At 52.3% G+C, this 14,354-nt stretch overlaps 1 protein-coding gene across 1 annotated transcript; it reads left to right on the top strand.

Moving 5' to 3' along the window:
- Positions 1 to 8,615: 8,615 nt before the first annotated feature.
- LOC118884347 (G-protein coupled receptor 183-like) lies at positions 8,616 to 9,683 on the top strand. Its single transcript, XM_036831961.1, has 2 exons — positions 8,616 to 9,095; positions 9,450 to 9,683. The coding sequence occupies exons 1-2, from the start codon at positions 8,616 to 8,618 to the stop codon at positions 9,681 to 9,683; spliced, it is 714 nt and encodes a 237-aa protein (XP_036687856.1).
- Positions 9,684 to 14,354: the final 4,671 nt, after the last annotated feature.

Raw genomic sequence — 14,354 nt, 5'->3', positions numbered from 1 at the left:
AGATGACAAAAAACAACTCATGTTAAAATACAGTTATCCAAATGTTAAAAACCAGATTTCTAATATGATGTTCCTTCCACATGATTATTAAGTAATAACAACTATCATCTCAAAGCAGTGATGAGCAAACACATTTCAAGGTACTTGAATCACCTGTAATGGGCTGTGAAGAGAGTCATGATTTCTGTCAGTGACAGAGTCACAGGTACACTTCACTGCACTGTGACCGGCTGCCAGGGACTAGGCTGACAGGTTGCAGTTAGAGCCTAGTGAAAATAAAGAGGTAATTGTTCTCCTACCCAGCTTCACAGGCCTCCTGAATCCTGGCCTCCCAGGGACTAGGCGATGTCTCCCACACCTTCCACTGTAGCAGCCCCTGTAGAAAAAAGAGCCGCTGCACTTCCTACCGCTGAGGAACTCAACAGCTGGTTGAAATGAAACACCCCTGCCCAAGAAATGACTGGAGAACAGCCCCTGAGAGCGTGAAATCCCGTGCACAGTACAGGTGGTAAGCACAGGATGGCGGCCAGTGAGGGCTGCTACTAACACTGGACAAGATCATAAAAGGGCAGGAGAGATGGTAACTTTGTAAGGGATCCGCTAGGTTCCAGGCCAAGCACGTGCTAGGGGACTGCGCGATGTGTTTCTATGAACACAAGGAGAGCCCACCATGTACTTTCCAGTCACGTGTACACACGAAGGGGACCAGAATATGCCACCCACATGTGCCACTTTGGCATAAGGATTATTTTGAGCTGAAGGCAACTAAGAAAAATAGCAGAAAGAGAAGGAAAAAATATCTCTGCCTTCTTCCTATTTGGCTAAAAGCAGGATAGAAATTTCCATTTGTAAAGGCATTTTGCCCTCCTTACCAGGAAGACAGCAACTCTTAATCATCTGAGAGGACTCTAGACTCTTAGTCCAGAGCCAACAGAGAGGAAGGTGCATGATAAAACCTTACTAGACAGCCCTCAATCTTCTACTCCTTTCCCCATCTATTACGGCATCCCCACACCCCCTCCCTGCTTTCCTCTGTCTTGTTAGTTTCCACCACTTACGGCTCTTTGTTTTGTTTTTTTTAAACAAATTATTTATTTATTTATTTTTGGCTGCGTTGGGTCTTCGTTGCTGCGTGCGGGCTTTCTCTAGTTGCGGCAAGCAAGGGCTACTCTTCGCTGTGGGCTTCTCATTGCGGTGGCTTCTCTTGCTGCAGAGCATGGGCTCTAGGTGCATGGGCTTCACTAGTTGTGGCATGCGGGCTCAGTAGTTGTGGCTCGTGGGCTCAGTAGTTGTGGCACACGGGCTTAGTTGCTCTGCGGCATGTGGGGTCTTCCTGGACCAGGGATCGAACCCGTGTCCCCGGCGTTGGCAGGCGGATTCTCAACCACTGCGCCACCAGCGAAGCCCTACCGCTCTTTGTTAAAATGCTGTATAAACTCATTCCTTTCCACTTTGGTTCCTCACTTCTTTTCTGTGAAGCCTCCCGGGCCAAGTCAGAGTAAAAATGTTAACATCAGATAAAGTGTGTGCGCCTTTCTCCTGTTTGTTCATCCTGTTCGTTGGTCTTTTGTCCAACTAATTGACACAACTGCAGCCACTAAACCCAGGAGGGCAGAGGAAAAGTTTCCCCTCCCAGCACACACAGGTACGTATGTGTTCCTGTCTCGAAGCTGGTGCTCAGTAAACACTTGTTGAACGACCCATGAGTGAACAGTGTGGGGTGAGGGTATTCCACAGTTTGTTGCCCTTCGTAGGCCTCCTAGTCTGCCCTTTTAGTGGGAGAGCCCTAAATGTCTTGAGGACACGAAGGAAGGTTCTCCTGGGGTGTGCCATCTGTGTGTAAGTCAGGCACCTCTGGAAACCGCATTAGTTCTTCCTTCTGGGCCATGGGAGGGAAGTTTATGGTAAAAGGTGTGGGTAAGACAGGGCTTCTTTACCAAACTTCTCTCCAACCGATCTGGAGCTTTGGGGGACATCTTTTAGGGACCAATCTACACAAGGGAAAAATGGGGTCCCATGGCCTTCATCAGTGGGAGGTCAGTTAGGGGGGCGTGTTGACCCAAATTCTAGACAGGGGAGGGGTGGCGGGGAACCGAGGCGTGAGGGATGTCTCGCCAGACACAGAGCTCAGGGGTGGGGCTGGGGTCCAAGGCCGGGCTGGAGAGCCGGCTGCTGACTGAAGCGCCTTCCTTCCGCGTGCAGAGAACGCTCAGAAAGAAGCTCACGCTCATATCCCTGGGGTGGCAACTTGGCAGCGTTACAGCCCTGATCTGGGGTGGGTCTGATGCCTCATTGACTCGCCAGCTGTGTGGTAGGGAAACGAGGGGGGCGCGGGGAGAAGGGGTGGCTGGGGAACACTCTGGTTTCACCTGCCATCCAGCCACCGCCAAGTGCAGCCCTCGGGAGTGCGGCCCATCAGAGCTGCACGTGGGCTTTCGGGCTCCGTTAGAGCACCTTGCCTGGATCTCAAACCCAGGGAATCCCGAGCCAGGCCGAGTCTCCCCTCGCTTCCCGACCCCCAGCCTGAGCTTGGCAGGGTCCCCAGACGGCACCTCTTGCTTTACTTCGCTCATCACCCCCTCATGGGAGGAGGGGAGAGGGGGGAGAGAATGCTGGCTGCTTTTGAAGTTCCTGACTCTGGTGGCTTGGGAGTAACATCTCTGGCCTAAATCCCTGCCTGTGGGGGGCACAGAAATGGAACAGAAGGGAAACCGGTTCCTAGAGCAACATCCCCCCACTCCCTCCTTCTCAGGAGGCGTGGGAGACAGGCCTGCGTGGGAGGCCATGTGTCTGAGCGAGCTGGTCCTGTGGCAGGGAGATCACCTTGGCTGATACCCTGGGTGGTTTTTTTTCTCTTTCTTTTTTTTTCAGCAGGGGTGGGTGAAGGGAAGAAAAGTGTGGAGCCTAGTGCGGTGCACTGATTCAATTTCTGCAGAGGGGAGAGTGCTCGGGGCGCCTTCGATGCTCCAGGGCCCCCTGGGAAGGCAGCTGGCCGCGGCACGAGATCCGCCGGCCTCCCTGGCGTCACCCTTGGTGAGCGAGGTAAGCCGACCAGAGGTGAGTCTTTTCAGGCACCGCGGGAAGGACGTGCCTCGCTGGGGCTCAGAGAGAAGGGCTCAGATTGTTCTGCTCTTCACACACCCTCTCTTTCTGCTTCTGTTGGGACCAGGTAGAGCATCCCTATCGACCCCAGCCACCAGCCGGGACCCCTGCCGTGCCTGACCGGGCAGAAGGACACGTCAGGCCAGAAGGACCAAAGGTCAGTGTCAGTCTCATGTCACGAAGCAAAACCCGCTGACAGAACTGGGCTGCTTTTACTGGATCACACCCTGGGATGCAGACCCTTAGAACCTTCTGGAAAGTCTCTGGATCATTCTTCCCTACATGGCTGCACTAATTGATAACCCCTAACAGGGGCACACCTGGCCCTCCACAGTCACAGCTGGGTGAGTCTCAAAAGGCACATACTCTTGTGAGTGGGAAATGCGTCAGGAGCTTCATATTAAGACGTAAAAGACTGTAGGGGAGGGGACATGTCCCTTCTTCCCTTCTGGCTTCTTTGGCTGGCCTAGTCACAAAATTGCCAAGAGACAGATTAACAGGAGAAAAACAGACAAAAGCTCAATAACGTGTATACGTGGGAGAGACCCAGGAAAACTGAGTAACTCGCCAAAATGGGTGAAACCATCACCTTAAATGCTTTCCTCAGCTGAAGACAACAGAAGATGTTAGGAGTGGGGGAGCTAGAGATGAGAGGCGAGCGGGAAAAGCACAGTAAACAAGGGTAAGGTAGCTCTGCAGATTTAAGTCCTTGCCTTCTGCATTGACTAGAGTTTCTACAGATTGAGTCATTACCCCTCTTCTTGGTACGACAGGGGAGACACTCTTACAAATATAAGTGTCTTTTACAAAGGGTAACTTCTACTTGGTTTTCAGAGCTTCTTCTGTGCCTGTGCTTTCTTAAAAATAACCAGCTTAAAAGAATCCTTAGGCCACACAGGTGTATTTTGGGGTGGCAGATTCTGCTCCCCTACAAACCAACAGTGGGTCATTTCCTAAGAGCAGACGGGATGGAGTAGGAGAAATGGGATACTCTGCGCCTGTGGGGGGAGAACCCGGGGGCGGGGATGACGGGGCAGAAAGGGCCGAGGAGCATACCTTCAGCAGGTGTGGGCCAGAGCCCACGGCGCGCAGACCAACCGAGCGGGCAGGCACTGGGCAGTCGGTGCTCCTGCTGGGGAAGGGACGTTCACGCGGAGGTCTGCACCCGCATCGATAAGCAGGGGGATGGGCTGGACCAGCAGGAAGGACAGACTGGCAGGTCTGAGGCGTCAGGGCCCCTCTCTCGACGGCTCCTCATTTGGGTCTGATCTCCCCGGACTCACAGCTGTGACAGCACCCGCCTGCCCCTCTTCGGGATGTGGATGTGACTTCTCCGTGGGTGCCCTGGGAAGAGGGACCACGGGCCTCCCAGCATCACCCACCCACCAGACAGCTTGTTTTGTGCCAAATACCAAAACAGGAAGATTAGGAGAGGCCCGAGGGGCACGGGGTTACGGGGGTTGCTAGGGCGCTGAGGGGTGAGTCACGGGGACCAGGTACCTGAGTTGCTCTCAGATGCTTGAGCACCAGGTGCAGGGGCTGCCGCAGAGACCGGAGGTTTCGGGGAGGAAGCGGCGCTTGGTGAGGCCTCGGGGCTGTGCGGTGTACCCGGCGCCCTGGGCTGTGGGCCGGTGTGTGGTTTGCCCTGGGGAAGAGGCCCAGGAAAGTCAGGAAGCGGGGGACGCTTGCTCAGGGTGGGGTTTCCTTAGGAGCCAGTCCCACCCCTGTGCCCAGTGAGTCCTGAACAGACAGGAAAAGGGACACAGAAAGTTCCAACAGGCGTCAAACCACTGCTCTGTGACTGATTGCTAGTGATTCCAGCGGCTGAGTCGACCAGTGGCTGAGACCCTCCTGAGCTAAACTGGCCCCTTGAGACACCCTCCTCGCCCTGCTGGGGGCACAGAGCCCATCCCCGCAGCTCCCACCTCAGTGCGACCTGAGGACCGGATTGTTCAGTGAAGGGATGAATCAGAAGAGCCTTCCCTCTGGATTCGGAGCTGGCAGGACCCCTGGGAGAGCGTAACTACCTACCTATCTCTATCTAGCTATCTATTCATCTATCTCTATCTGACTGTCTAGTCACCATCTCTATATCTATCTAATCTATTATCTATCTACCATCTATTTACCTACCCACCTATCTAACCATCTATCTATCTATCTAATCATCCTCACTATATCGTCTCCATCTATCCATCCATCCATCCATCATCCTGAGGTTCAAAGGACTTTTCAGTGTTCCTCTCTCTACTGTTCAGATGGACTTTTCTTACTTTCCATTTGAATGGAGGCCTCTTCTCCACCTGCAGAGACTAGACAGAGCTCTCTATGCATAGGTTGCAATGAGGCACAATCTACAGCAGGATCCCTACTAGCTAGCCCCAAATTGGTAAAGGAGGGAACAGCTGTGTCCTGACTCAAGTGAGGTTTTGGGGCTCATGGAGCTGGTGCCCTTCAAGCCAGCACGTGACTGCAGAAGTTCAGCACCTCCACCTGTATCTCTGGTCCCGTGAGCTACTGTGGCCCTTGGGTAAACTGCACACCCTCTGCAATCACAGTGCTCACGTGTGCATCACAGGGACAGTCACTCAGGCTCCACCTGCTGCACCGAGAGCATTGGTTTTCTCCAGGTATATGCCCAGGAGTGGGGTTGCTGGGTCATATGGTAGCTCTATTTTTAGTTTTTTGAGGAACCTCCATACCGTTCTCCATAGTGGCTGCACCAATTTACATCCCCATCAACAATGTAGGAGGGCTCCCTTTTCTCCACATCTGGAATCTAGAAAAATGGTACAGATGAACTTATCTGCAAAACAGAAATAGAAACAGATGTAGAGAACAAACTTATGGATACCAAGGGGGGAAGTGGGGGTGGGATGCGTTGGGAGATTGGGACTGACATGTACACACCACTATGTATAAAATAGATAACTAATGAGAACCTACTGTAGAGCACAGGGAACTCTACTCAACACTCTGTGGTGACCTAAATGGGAAGGAAATCCAAAAAAGAGGGGATATATGTATATGTATAACTGATTCACTTTGCTGTACAGCAGAAACTAACACAACACTGTAAAGCAACTATACTCCAATAAAAATTTTTAAAAATAATAAAAAAATAAAAAATAAAAGATAATGATAGTAGTAGTGGTAGTAGTAATAGAACAGTAATCATAATAGTAATAATGTCTAACACATTAAAAAAAAAAGAAGATATATAAATGGCCAATAAACCTGTGAAAATGTGCTCACTGTCAGTAGTCATTAGGCAAATGCCAATTTAAACCACAAGAAGATACCCCTGCACACCCACCAGACTGGTTCACCTGAAAAAGACTGACCATGCCCAGGGCTGGCGAGGATGAGGTGCCATGGGAATCCCATACACTGCTGGGAGTATGCAGAGCGGCTGCTTTGGCAAAGTGTTGGCCAGGACCTGCCAAAACGAAACGTGCAGAACCTGTGACTCACCAGCCCCACTCCTAGCTATGTACAGTACTCAGCAAAATAGATATTTATGTGTCACCAAAGACACGTGAAAGAACATGCATAGCTGAACTTGATATAACAGAAATGTTCACCAACAGTAGGATGGATGTAAATAGGTGGTGATGCATACATACAATGGACTATCATACAGCAATGAGAAGGAGCAAACCGCAACTACACCACGCCACAACTACACCACAGCGTGGGTGAATCTCACAAACTAATGCTGACCCAAAGAAGCTCTGTGTGTGAGAATACACATACCCATGGCGTAGGATTTCATTAACTTAAAGTTCAGAAGCAGACATACTGAGTTGTGATTTTAGAAGTTAGGATACTGATTACCCTTGAGTGGAGGTAGAGGCTGGGCGGGGGGCAAAGGAGAGCTTCTGGGGGTGCTGGTGAGGTGTCTCCTAATCTGGGGGCTAATCACACAGACGTGTTCACTTTATGAAAATCATCAAGCTCTACTTTTATGATTTGTGCACATTTTTGCATGTGTGCTGTGATTTGTAAATGGCTGCAAATTCTTTGACCTTCCTCCTATTGAGAGGTGGGAGCTATGTCTCCTCTTCTTGATTCTGGGTGGGCTTGTGACTCACTTATAACAGTAGAAGGCGGACATGATGATACCACACTTCCCAGGCCAGCTTAGAAAAGGTGATGCAGTGTTTTTGAGTACAGTGTGTTAACAGAAAATCTGAGGGTCAGTAAGGCCGACAGATCAGGGGATGATTGCTGTTGAGAAAGAGAGCTTGTTACTTACAGACCCCAAGAAGAGGGGCCACGCCACATCACGGGGGGCCACAGGGGGAGAGCTGGGGTTGGTGAGGAGACAGAGCGAGAGGAGCAGAAATGTGGGCAAGAGCCTTTACTGTGGTTTCGGTGGAAGGGAACAGGCAAGGCAGGGTCAGCAGGCTTAGGATTGTTTGAATCATCTCAGGGGGCTCTGGGACAGAGGGGCTGCCCCTGGTACCTGGCCCTGGGTTGATTAGGGCAGGTGGTGGGAGTGGTTGGTTTGCATTTGAAAAGTACACTCAAGGGGCTGCTTAACCCAGGGAAGGGCAGCTCCTCCAGGGTCAGCCAGGCCCCAAGACATCAGAGCATTAGAATATAGAAAATAAAACACATGGTTAATAGATGGAGATTCTACCTAGTTTCCGGGACACCTTCTTTTGGAGCCTCAACCTACTGTGTAAGAAACTGAGGTACGTGCAGGCCACCATGTTGTGAGGAAGCCCCCCTCTCACGAGGAACCCTCGTGCAGGTGCCGTAGCTGACAGCCCAGTTGAGGCTCCAGCCAAAAGTCAGCGTCAACCACCACTCATTTGAGTAAAATCACCTCCAGATGGTCCCAGCCCCGCCACTGAGTAACCCTCAGCTGTTGATTCTTCCCAGCTGAGGCTCCCGACAGTGGGGAGCAGAGAAAAGCCAACCCCGCTGTGTCCTGTTCAAAACCTGACTGTGAAAATAATACAGTGTTTTAAGTTGCTAAATTCTGGGGGTAATTTGTTACATAGCAACAGTGAGTGGAACAGTATGTCACACTTCCACATAAATTTACTTAAAAAGAGGTAGGCTTATATGTACCACATCTTCTTTATCCATTTACAAAACAGAAACAGACTTACAGATATTGAAAACAAACTGATGGTTACCAAAGGGGAAACATTGGGGGAAGGGATAAATCAGGAGCTTGGGATGAACATATACACACTACTATATATAAGATAACCAACAGGACCTACTGTAAAGCACAGGGAACTCAATCTGTGATAACCTATATGAGAAAGGAATCTAAAAAAAGAATGAATATATGTATAACTGAATCATTTTGCTGCACACCTGAAACTAACACAACATTGTAAATCAGCTATAATCCAATTAAATTAAAAAAAAAGATATATGCTTTTCACAGGCAGGTGGCTTCAGCAAATTATTAAGTATTACTCGATAGAGGCGTAACCCCACAGATACAATATTACATTTTAATTTTCTGTCTCCCCAAGGACCTCTATGACATGGCTTCCTGCACGGCTGAGCCAAACAGCCTCGTCCACCACGCCAACTCCTGCCTTCCTCACCACCCACCCCGGGTGGCCAGCGTGATGCTCTCTTTGTTCTACACAGCCCTCTTGGTCTTCGGCACCCTGGGAAACATCCTTGCCCTTCGCCTTGCTTATCAAAAGGGCAAGAAGATCAACTCAACAAATGTCTACCTGGTCCACCTGGCAGTGTCCGACCTCCTGTTCACCCTGGCCCTGCCCGGAAAGATCGCCTACTATGTGCTGGACTTCAGCTGGCCTTTCGGTGAAGGGTTCTGCAGGCTGACAGCCTTCATATTCTACGTGAACACCTACTCAGGGATCTACCTGATGGCATGCGTGAGCATGGACCGTTACGTGGCTGTGGTCCGCACCCACCAGTGTCCCCGGCTCCGCAACCCCGGGCGGGCCAGGCTCATCTGCGTGGCTGTGTGGGTCCTGGCGTCTCTGCAGACGGCGCCCCTGCTCTTGCTCCCCATGACCAAGCTCGTGGCCGGCAGGCTGACCTGCATGGAGTTCGACAGCGTCCAGCCGGTGCTCACGCTGCCCGTCGTGGTCCTAGTGACCTCCGCTCTGAGCTTCTGCGGGCCGCTGGGCATCATTCTCTTCTGCTACGTGAACATCACCGTGAAGCTGTGCAGGACGGCCCGGGACAACCCTCTGACAAGCAGGAAGGGGCACCACCACAAGGCCTGCCTGCTCACCCTGGTGGTGCTGGTGGCCGTGCTTGTGTGCTTCGTCCCCTACCACTTCAACGTTATCCAGTTCATGGTGAGAAAGGTGCTCCACCAGCCAACCTGCCCCGAGCAGAGGGCTTTCAAACTGTGCCTTCAGCTCACGGTGTGCCTCATGAACTTGAACTGCAGCATCGACCCCGTCATTTACTTCTTCGCGTCGACACGTTACAGGAAATGGCTCCGCAGCATTTGGAAGCGCAAAGCCTCAGCCTCCTCCTCCTCCTCCCCTCCGGGAAAAAGTTCCTCCGAAGCACAGAATATCAACCGGACTGGAGGCCCCTCGCCCTTAGAGGAGAATGAGGTCTAAAAGGTCACGGGCTTTAAGACTGCATCTGGGGGTAGGGGGTCCAGGGTTGGGGGCCCAAAGCTTATACAATTTTGGGGGTGGGTGGGTTCTTTAAGAAAAGAATACAAAACAATAGATGCAAAATTAGGTACAAGGTCTTGGATGGTAAGTGAGGAGCTCGGAAGCTTGCACTCATTAGCTTTACGGTGAACCTACCTCTGATGTATCCTAATAAACGCCACTGCGTCCTTGGCCTCTGAAGGGTGTGCGGTTTCTTCCAGGAAAAGAGTATTTTCACAGCAAATGCAGTCACAACCGAAAGAATCATTGGCTGAGTAAAAGATCCACAATTTAGACAAGGTTTCCAATTTGGGGTGGCAAGTTGTTGTAAAGAGCAAAAATACTCCCCCCCAAAAAAACAAAATTTCTAAAAGTTTGGCACTAATGTTTACAAAAATGCGAAGGTTTTTCTGAGAAACTCAGAAAACATGGGGAGGCCGCACGCACTCCAAGTTATTGGCCCAGCCGCCTCTGGGGTCGGGGAGTGGGGTGAGAGACTGGGTGGGGTGCGCTTTTGTAGGAGAGTCTGAACCTGGTGCAGGGGGTACACATTCCTGTGACGTGTGTGACTGGGGACACTGCTGGGGGAGAAAGTCAGGAAAGTGGGCACAAGCTTTTCATTTGCTTTGTGTGTGTCAGAAAGTGCTTATCCATGGGAGTGTTGTTTCCATTCCGTCAAAACAAACCTTTCCGGCGCTTTCTTGAGTTTAAAACAAGGCACAGAGCTTTTCCACTTGGGCGATTTTGAGTTCTGTAAAATAAAACACGCATTTCCCTGCCAACGTGCGGGGAGCACCAGGGCCAGCGTGACGTCTGTCTCCGCGGCACAGGCCCAGAGTAACGTGCTCACGGCCTCCACGGTGCCCCCCCCCCCCGCCCCCTACCCCAGAGCTCCAGCTTCAGACGGGTCCTCCCCGAGGTCATCCCCGGTCCCTGATCTCCAGTGACCGCCTTCCGCTCCAGATGATCAGCTTCCTCCACCTCACAATTTCCAGGTTTGGGGCACTTGACTGTTCCGTGCAGAGCTTCGCAGTGGCTCTCTTGAGAGGGGACCGTCTCACGGGGCGCCCAGACGGTCAGCTCCCGAGAGACGCCGGGGGCACAGGCTCCTCCTCTCAGCCCCCTCCAGCACAGTCCCTGTTACTCCCGGGATGGGGGTTGGCGCTCAGTCCGCCCGCACTGGTTTGAGCTGATGAGCATCCTTCCTCGCACGCTGCTGTGCCCCAGGAGAAGCTCTCGGGGGCTCACGTCGAGGCTCTGGATGCGCTTTTCTTCCATCCTGCCCCCGTCTCTGGCTCCGCTGGGCTCGGGGCAGGGAGGACACTCAGCTCCAGAGTGACCCACAGACACGGGGCTGTGGTCCCTGTGGTAAGACAGGTCCCAGCACTGAACGTCGATCCTGGGGACGTGGTGCTCGCGGTGGAGGGTGCTTCCTGCCTGCGGCTGGGGCAGGAATGGTGTTTAAAGGCTGGAAGAATTTGGAAGTCTGCTCTTGGGGTCTGTGGATTGAAGGTGCAGAACCTCAGCTGAAAGGTCCATCTCTGCACCCTGAGTACCTCTCCCAGGAGCCCACAGCTCATGTCCACACCTGGCTGGGGTGAAAAGCTCACACTCACACCCTGTTTGCACTGACCCAGCCCTCATCAAAGGGCATGGAGGTGGCAGGAGAGGGCCTGGCCAGCCTGCAGTTTGCTGCCCTCACAAGCAGGGGCTTCCTCCGCGGAGAGCGGCCAGGCCAGCAGGGCTGCAGACCTGTCTGACTCCGGACGTTACAAATCCTTCTTGGCCGTCCTCCCAAGCATTTCTCACCACCTGTCCACGCTGCACGCCAGGCTCCTCACAGCCAAAGCTGCTTGGGGCTGGTTTGTGCTGAGCACCTGGAAACAGGAAGGAGGAAGTCACATCCGGAGGGCATCTGGGAACAAAACAGGATCAGGAAAGAGGACGAGATGGTGAGCTCCGGCCGGAAGCAGCAACAATGGGTTGGGGAGAGCCGAGCCGAGGTGCACCGCCGGCTTCCAGCACTGCCGCAGGAGGAGGGTGATGGCTCTGTATTCAGACAAGGCGATGATGGGTGTGACTTACAAAGAGGGAAATCTGAATTCCGAGGACTGAACCAGCCAGGGATGTTCCAAAGCGGGGCTCAGAGCGCAGGCCCCTGAGCTCAGGGACTCAGGAGGGAGAAGTGTCCTGCTGAGGACTCACACCCACGCCTGAGCCTCATTTTCCTTGTCTGTAACAACAGGGACTACAACATCTACCACATGGGGTCAGTGTGCGTGCGGTGGAGGCGGTGTTTCATGAACCAGCACCTGCGTAAACCACTCAGTACTACAGAAATCATTTAAATGAAAACTGGCTGTGGCCACGGACGTCTGCCGAGTGGGCTGGCACAACTCCTATCAGCAGGGATAGACATCTCATCGTTACCGGGACCAGAAGGTCCCAATGCCCAGGCCACACCCAGGCCCCGAGAGCAGGGGTTCTCAAAGAGTGGTCCCCGGAAGGGCGGCATCAGCACCACTTGTTAGAAATGCACATTCTTGGGCCCCACCGCAGACCTGCTGAACCGGCCGGCCTGGGGGAGGGGCCCAGCGCTCAGTGTCTCAAGAAGCCCTCCAGGTCATCCTGCTGCGGCTCAGGCTTGAGAAACCTGGCCGGAGGGGTCCTTGGAGACGCCAGCATCTCTCTCGCCCACGGTATGAGTTTGCTGGGGCTGCTGTAATAAAGTACCATCAACCGGGTGACTTAAAACAACAAAAACCTTCTCTTGCAGTTCTGGAGGCTAAAAGTTCAAAATCAAGGTGTCAGGAGGGCTGGTTCCTTCTGAGGCTGTGAGGGAGACTGTTCCGGGTCTCTCCCAGCTTCTGGCAATTTGCTGGCAGTTGTTGGCGTTCCTTGGCTTATAAAGCATCACCCCATCTCTGCCTCCATCTTCACATGGTCTTCTCCGCATGTGCCTCCGTCTTCACGCGGCATTTTCTTTTCCTAAGGACGCCAGTCATTTTTTTTTCAACATCTTTATTGAAAGAAAGTATAATTGCTTTACAATGGTGTTAGTTTCTGCTTTTATAACAAAGTGAATCAGCTATACATATACATATGTTCCCATATCCCCTCCCTCTTGCGTCTCCCTCCCACCCTCCCTATCCCACCCCTCTAGGTGGTCACAAAGCACCGATCTCCCTGTGCTATGCGGCTGCTTCCCACTAGCTATCTGTTTTACATTTGGTCGTGTATATATGTCCATGCCACTCTCTCACTTCGTCCCAGCTTACCCTTCCCCCTCCCCGTGTCCTCAACTCCATTCTCTACGTCTGCGTCTCTATTCCTGTCCTGCCCCTAGGTTCTTCAGAACCATTTTTTGTTTAGCTTCCATATATATGGGTTAGCGTACGGTATTTGTTTTTCTCTGTCTGACTTACTTCACTCTGTAGGACAGACTCTAGCTCCATCCACCTCGCTACAAATGACTCCGTTTCGTTCCTTTCTATGGCTAGTCATTTTGGATTAGGCCAACCCTTATGACCTCATCTTAACTTGATTACACCTGCCAAGACCTCAGCTTAACTTGATTACACCTATTTCCAATTAAGGTCATATTCACAGGTCCTGGGGGTTAGGACTTGATCTTATCTTGGGGGACAAAATCCAACTTATAACACCCACCCATTTCTGAGCACCCCTCTTTCCAGACACTCTTCTCTGAGTCTCATCCCATCCCTGACCCCTCCCCAGCTCTAAGCCCCTATTATACCACATCAGTGCCCCAAGTCCAAGATGCGACTTGGAGGAAGGAGTAAGAGGGGTCTGTTTTAAACACCAGTTGGTCCAAAAAAAGTTGAACTGCCATGGTTTGTTTTTCAGGTCCAATCAAGACAACCCCATGTCAAAATGGAAGCATCAGATTGACCCCGTCGGAGGGTCCCCTCACTCTGCGTGTGGGAGCTTAGTTCAGAGGAATGTGTAGGGCCCAGGGCAGCCCTGTAGGTATGGGCTCTGTAATGAGGACCCCCGAGTCCCATTCCGTGGCACAGACAACCAGAGGAGGTGTCGGGGAGATTCTCCCCTTGGGTGGAGGGTCTCGTGACTATGTCTAAGAATTTTAATTGCTTGACATTTTGAGGAGGAAGAACGGAGTTTCATAAATTGAGCTGGTAGATACCCAAATGTCCCTACGGGCTCTCGGCTTTCTCCAGAAAGCTCATTTCCACTGAGAATCCCTGCTCCCCTGGCATCGCCACACACCACAAGTTAACCACGGTCCAGCTTTCACTACACTTTTCTCTCTTCGCCGAGTGACTGCGTACTGGGCAGATACAGAGACGAAGTCCCTCTGGCGTGTGTGCGGGTTGTGGGCAGCCAGACTCAGGGACGGGCTGTGTCCCCCCGTGGGGATTCCAACCCTGAAGGTCAGGTCACACCTCAGGCCACATGAATCCCTCATGACAGGGATGCCCTGCTCCCTCTGTAATTGTTGAAATCTTGAGGTACCTACACCACCGTCCAGTGCTCACATTCTTTGATTCCAAGAAGCCCTGACATGTGCTCTGTTGCCCTAGCAGCTCTGCAGTGGGACAGGCCGGGGAGGTGGCCCGTCCCAAGCCAGCGAGGCGCCCTCCTGTGTGTCCG

Source organism: Balaenoptera musculus, chromosome 18 (genome assembly GCF_009873245.2).
Source record: "Balaenoptera musculus isolate JJ_BM4_2016_0621 chromosome 18, mBalMus1.pri.v3, whole genome shotgun sequence".
Lineage (NCBI taxonomy): Eukaryota > Metazoa > Chordata > Mammalia > Artiodactyla > Balaenopteridae > Balaenoptera > Balaenoptera musculus.
This window is presented reverse-complemented; position numbering and strand designations above follow the sequence as displayed.

Coding starts and splice junctions, on each gene's coding strand:
- LOC118884347 (XM_036831961.1), top strand. CDS start 8,616: ATGGCTTCCTGCACGGCTGAGCCAAACAGCCTCGTCCACCACGCCAAC. Junction 9,096..9,449: donor TCCTGGCGTCTCTGCAGACG/GCGCCCCTGCTC, acceptor TGCCCCGAGCAG/AGGGCTTTCAAACTGTGCCT.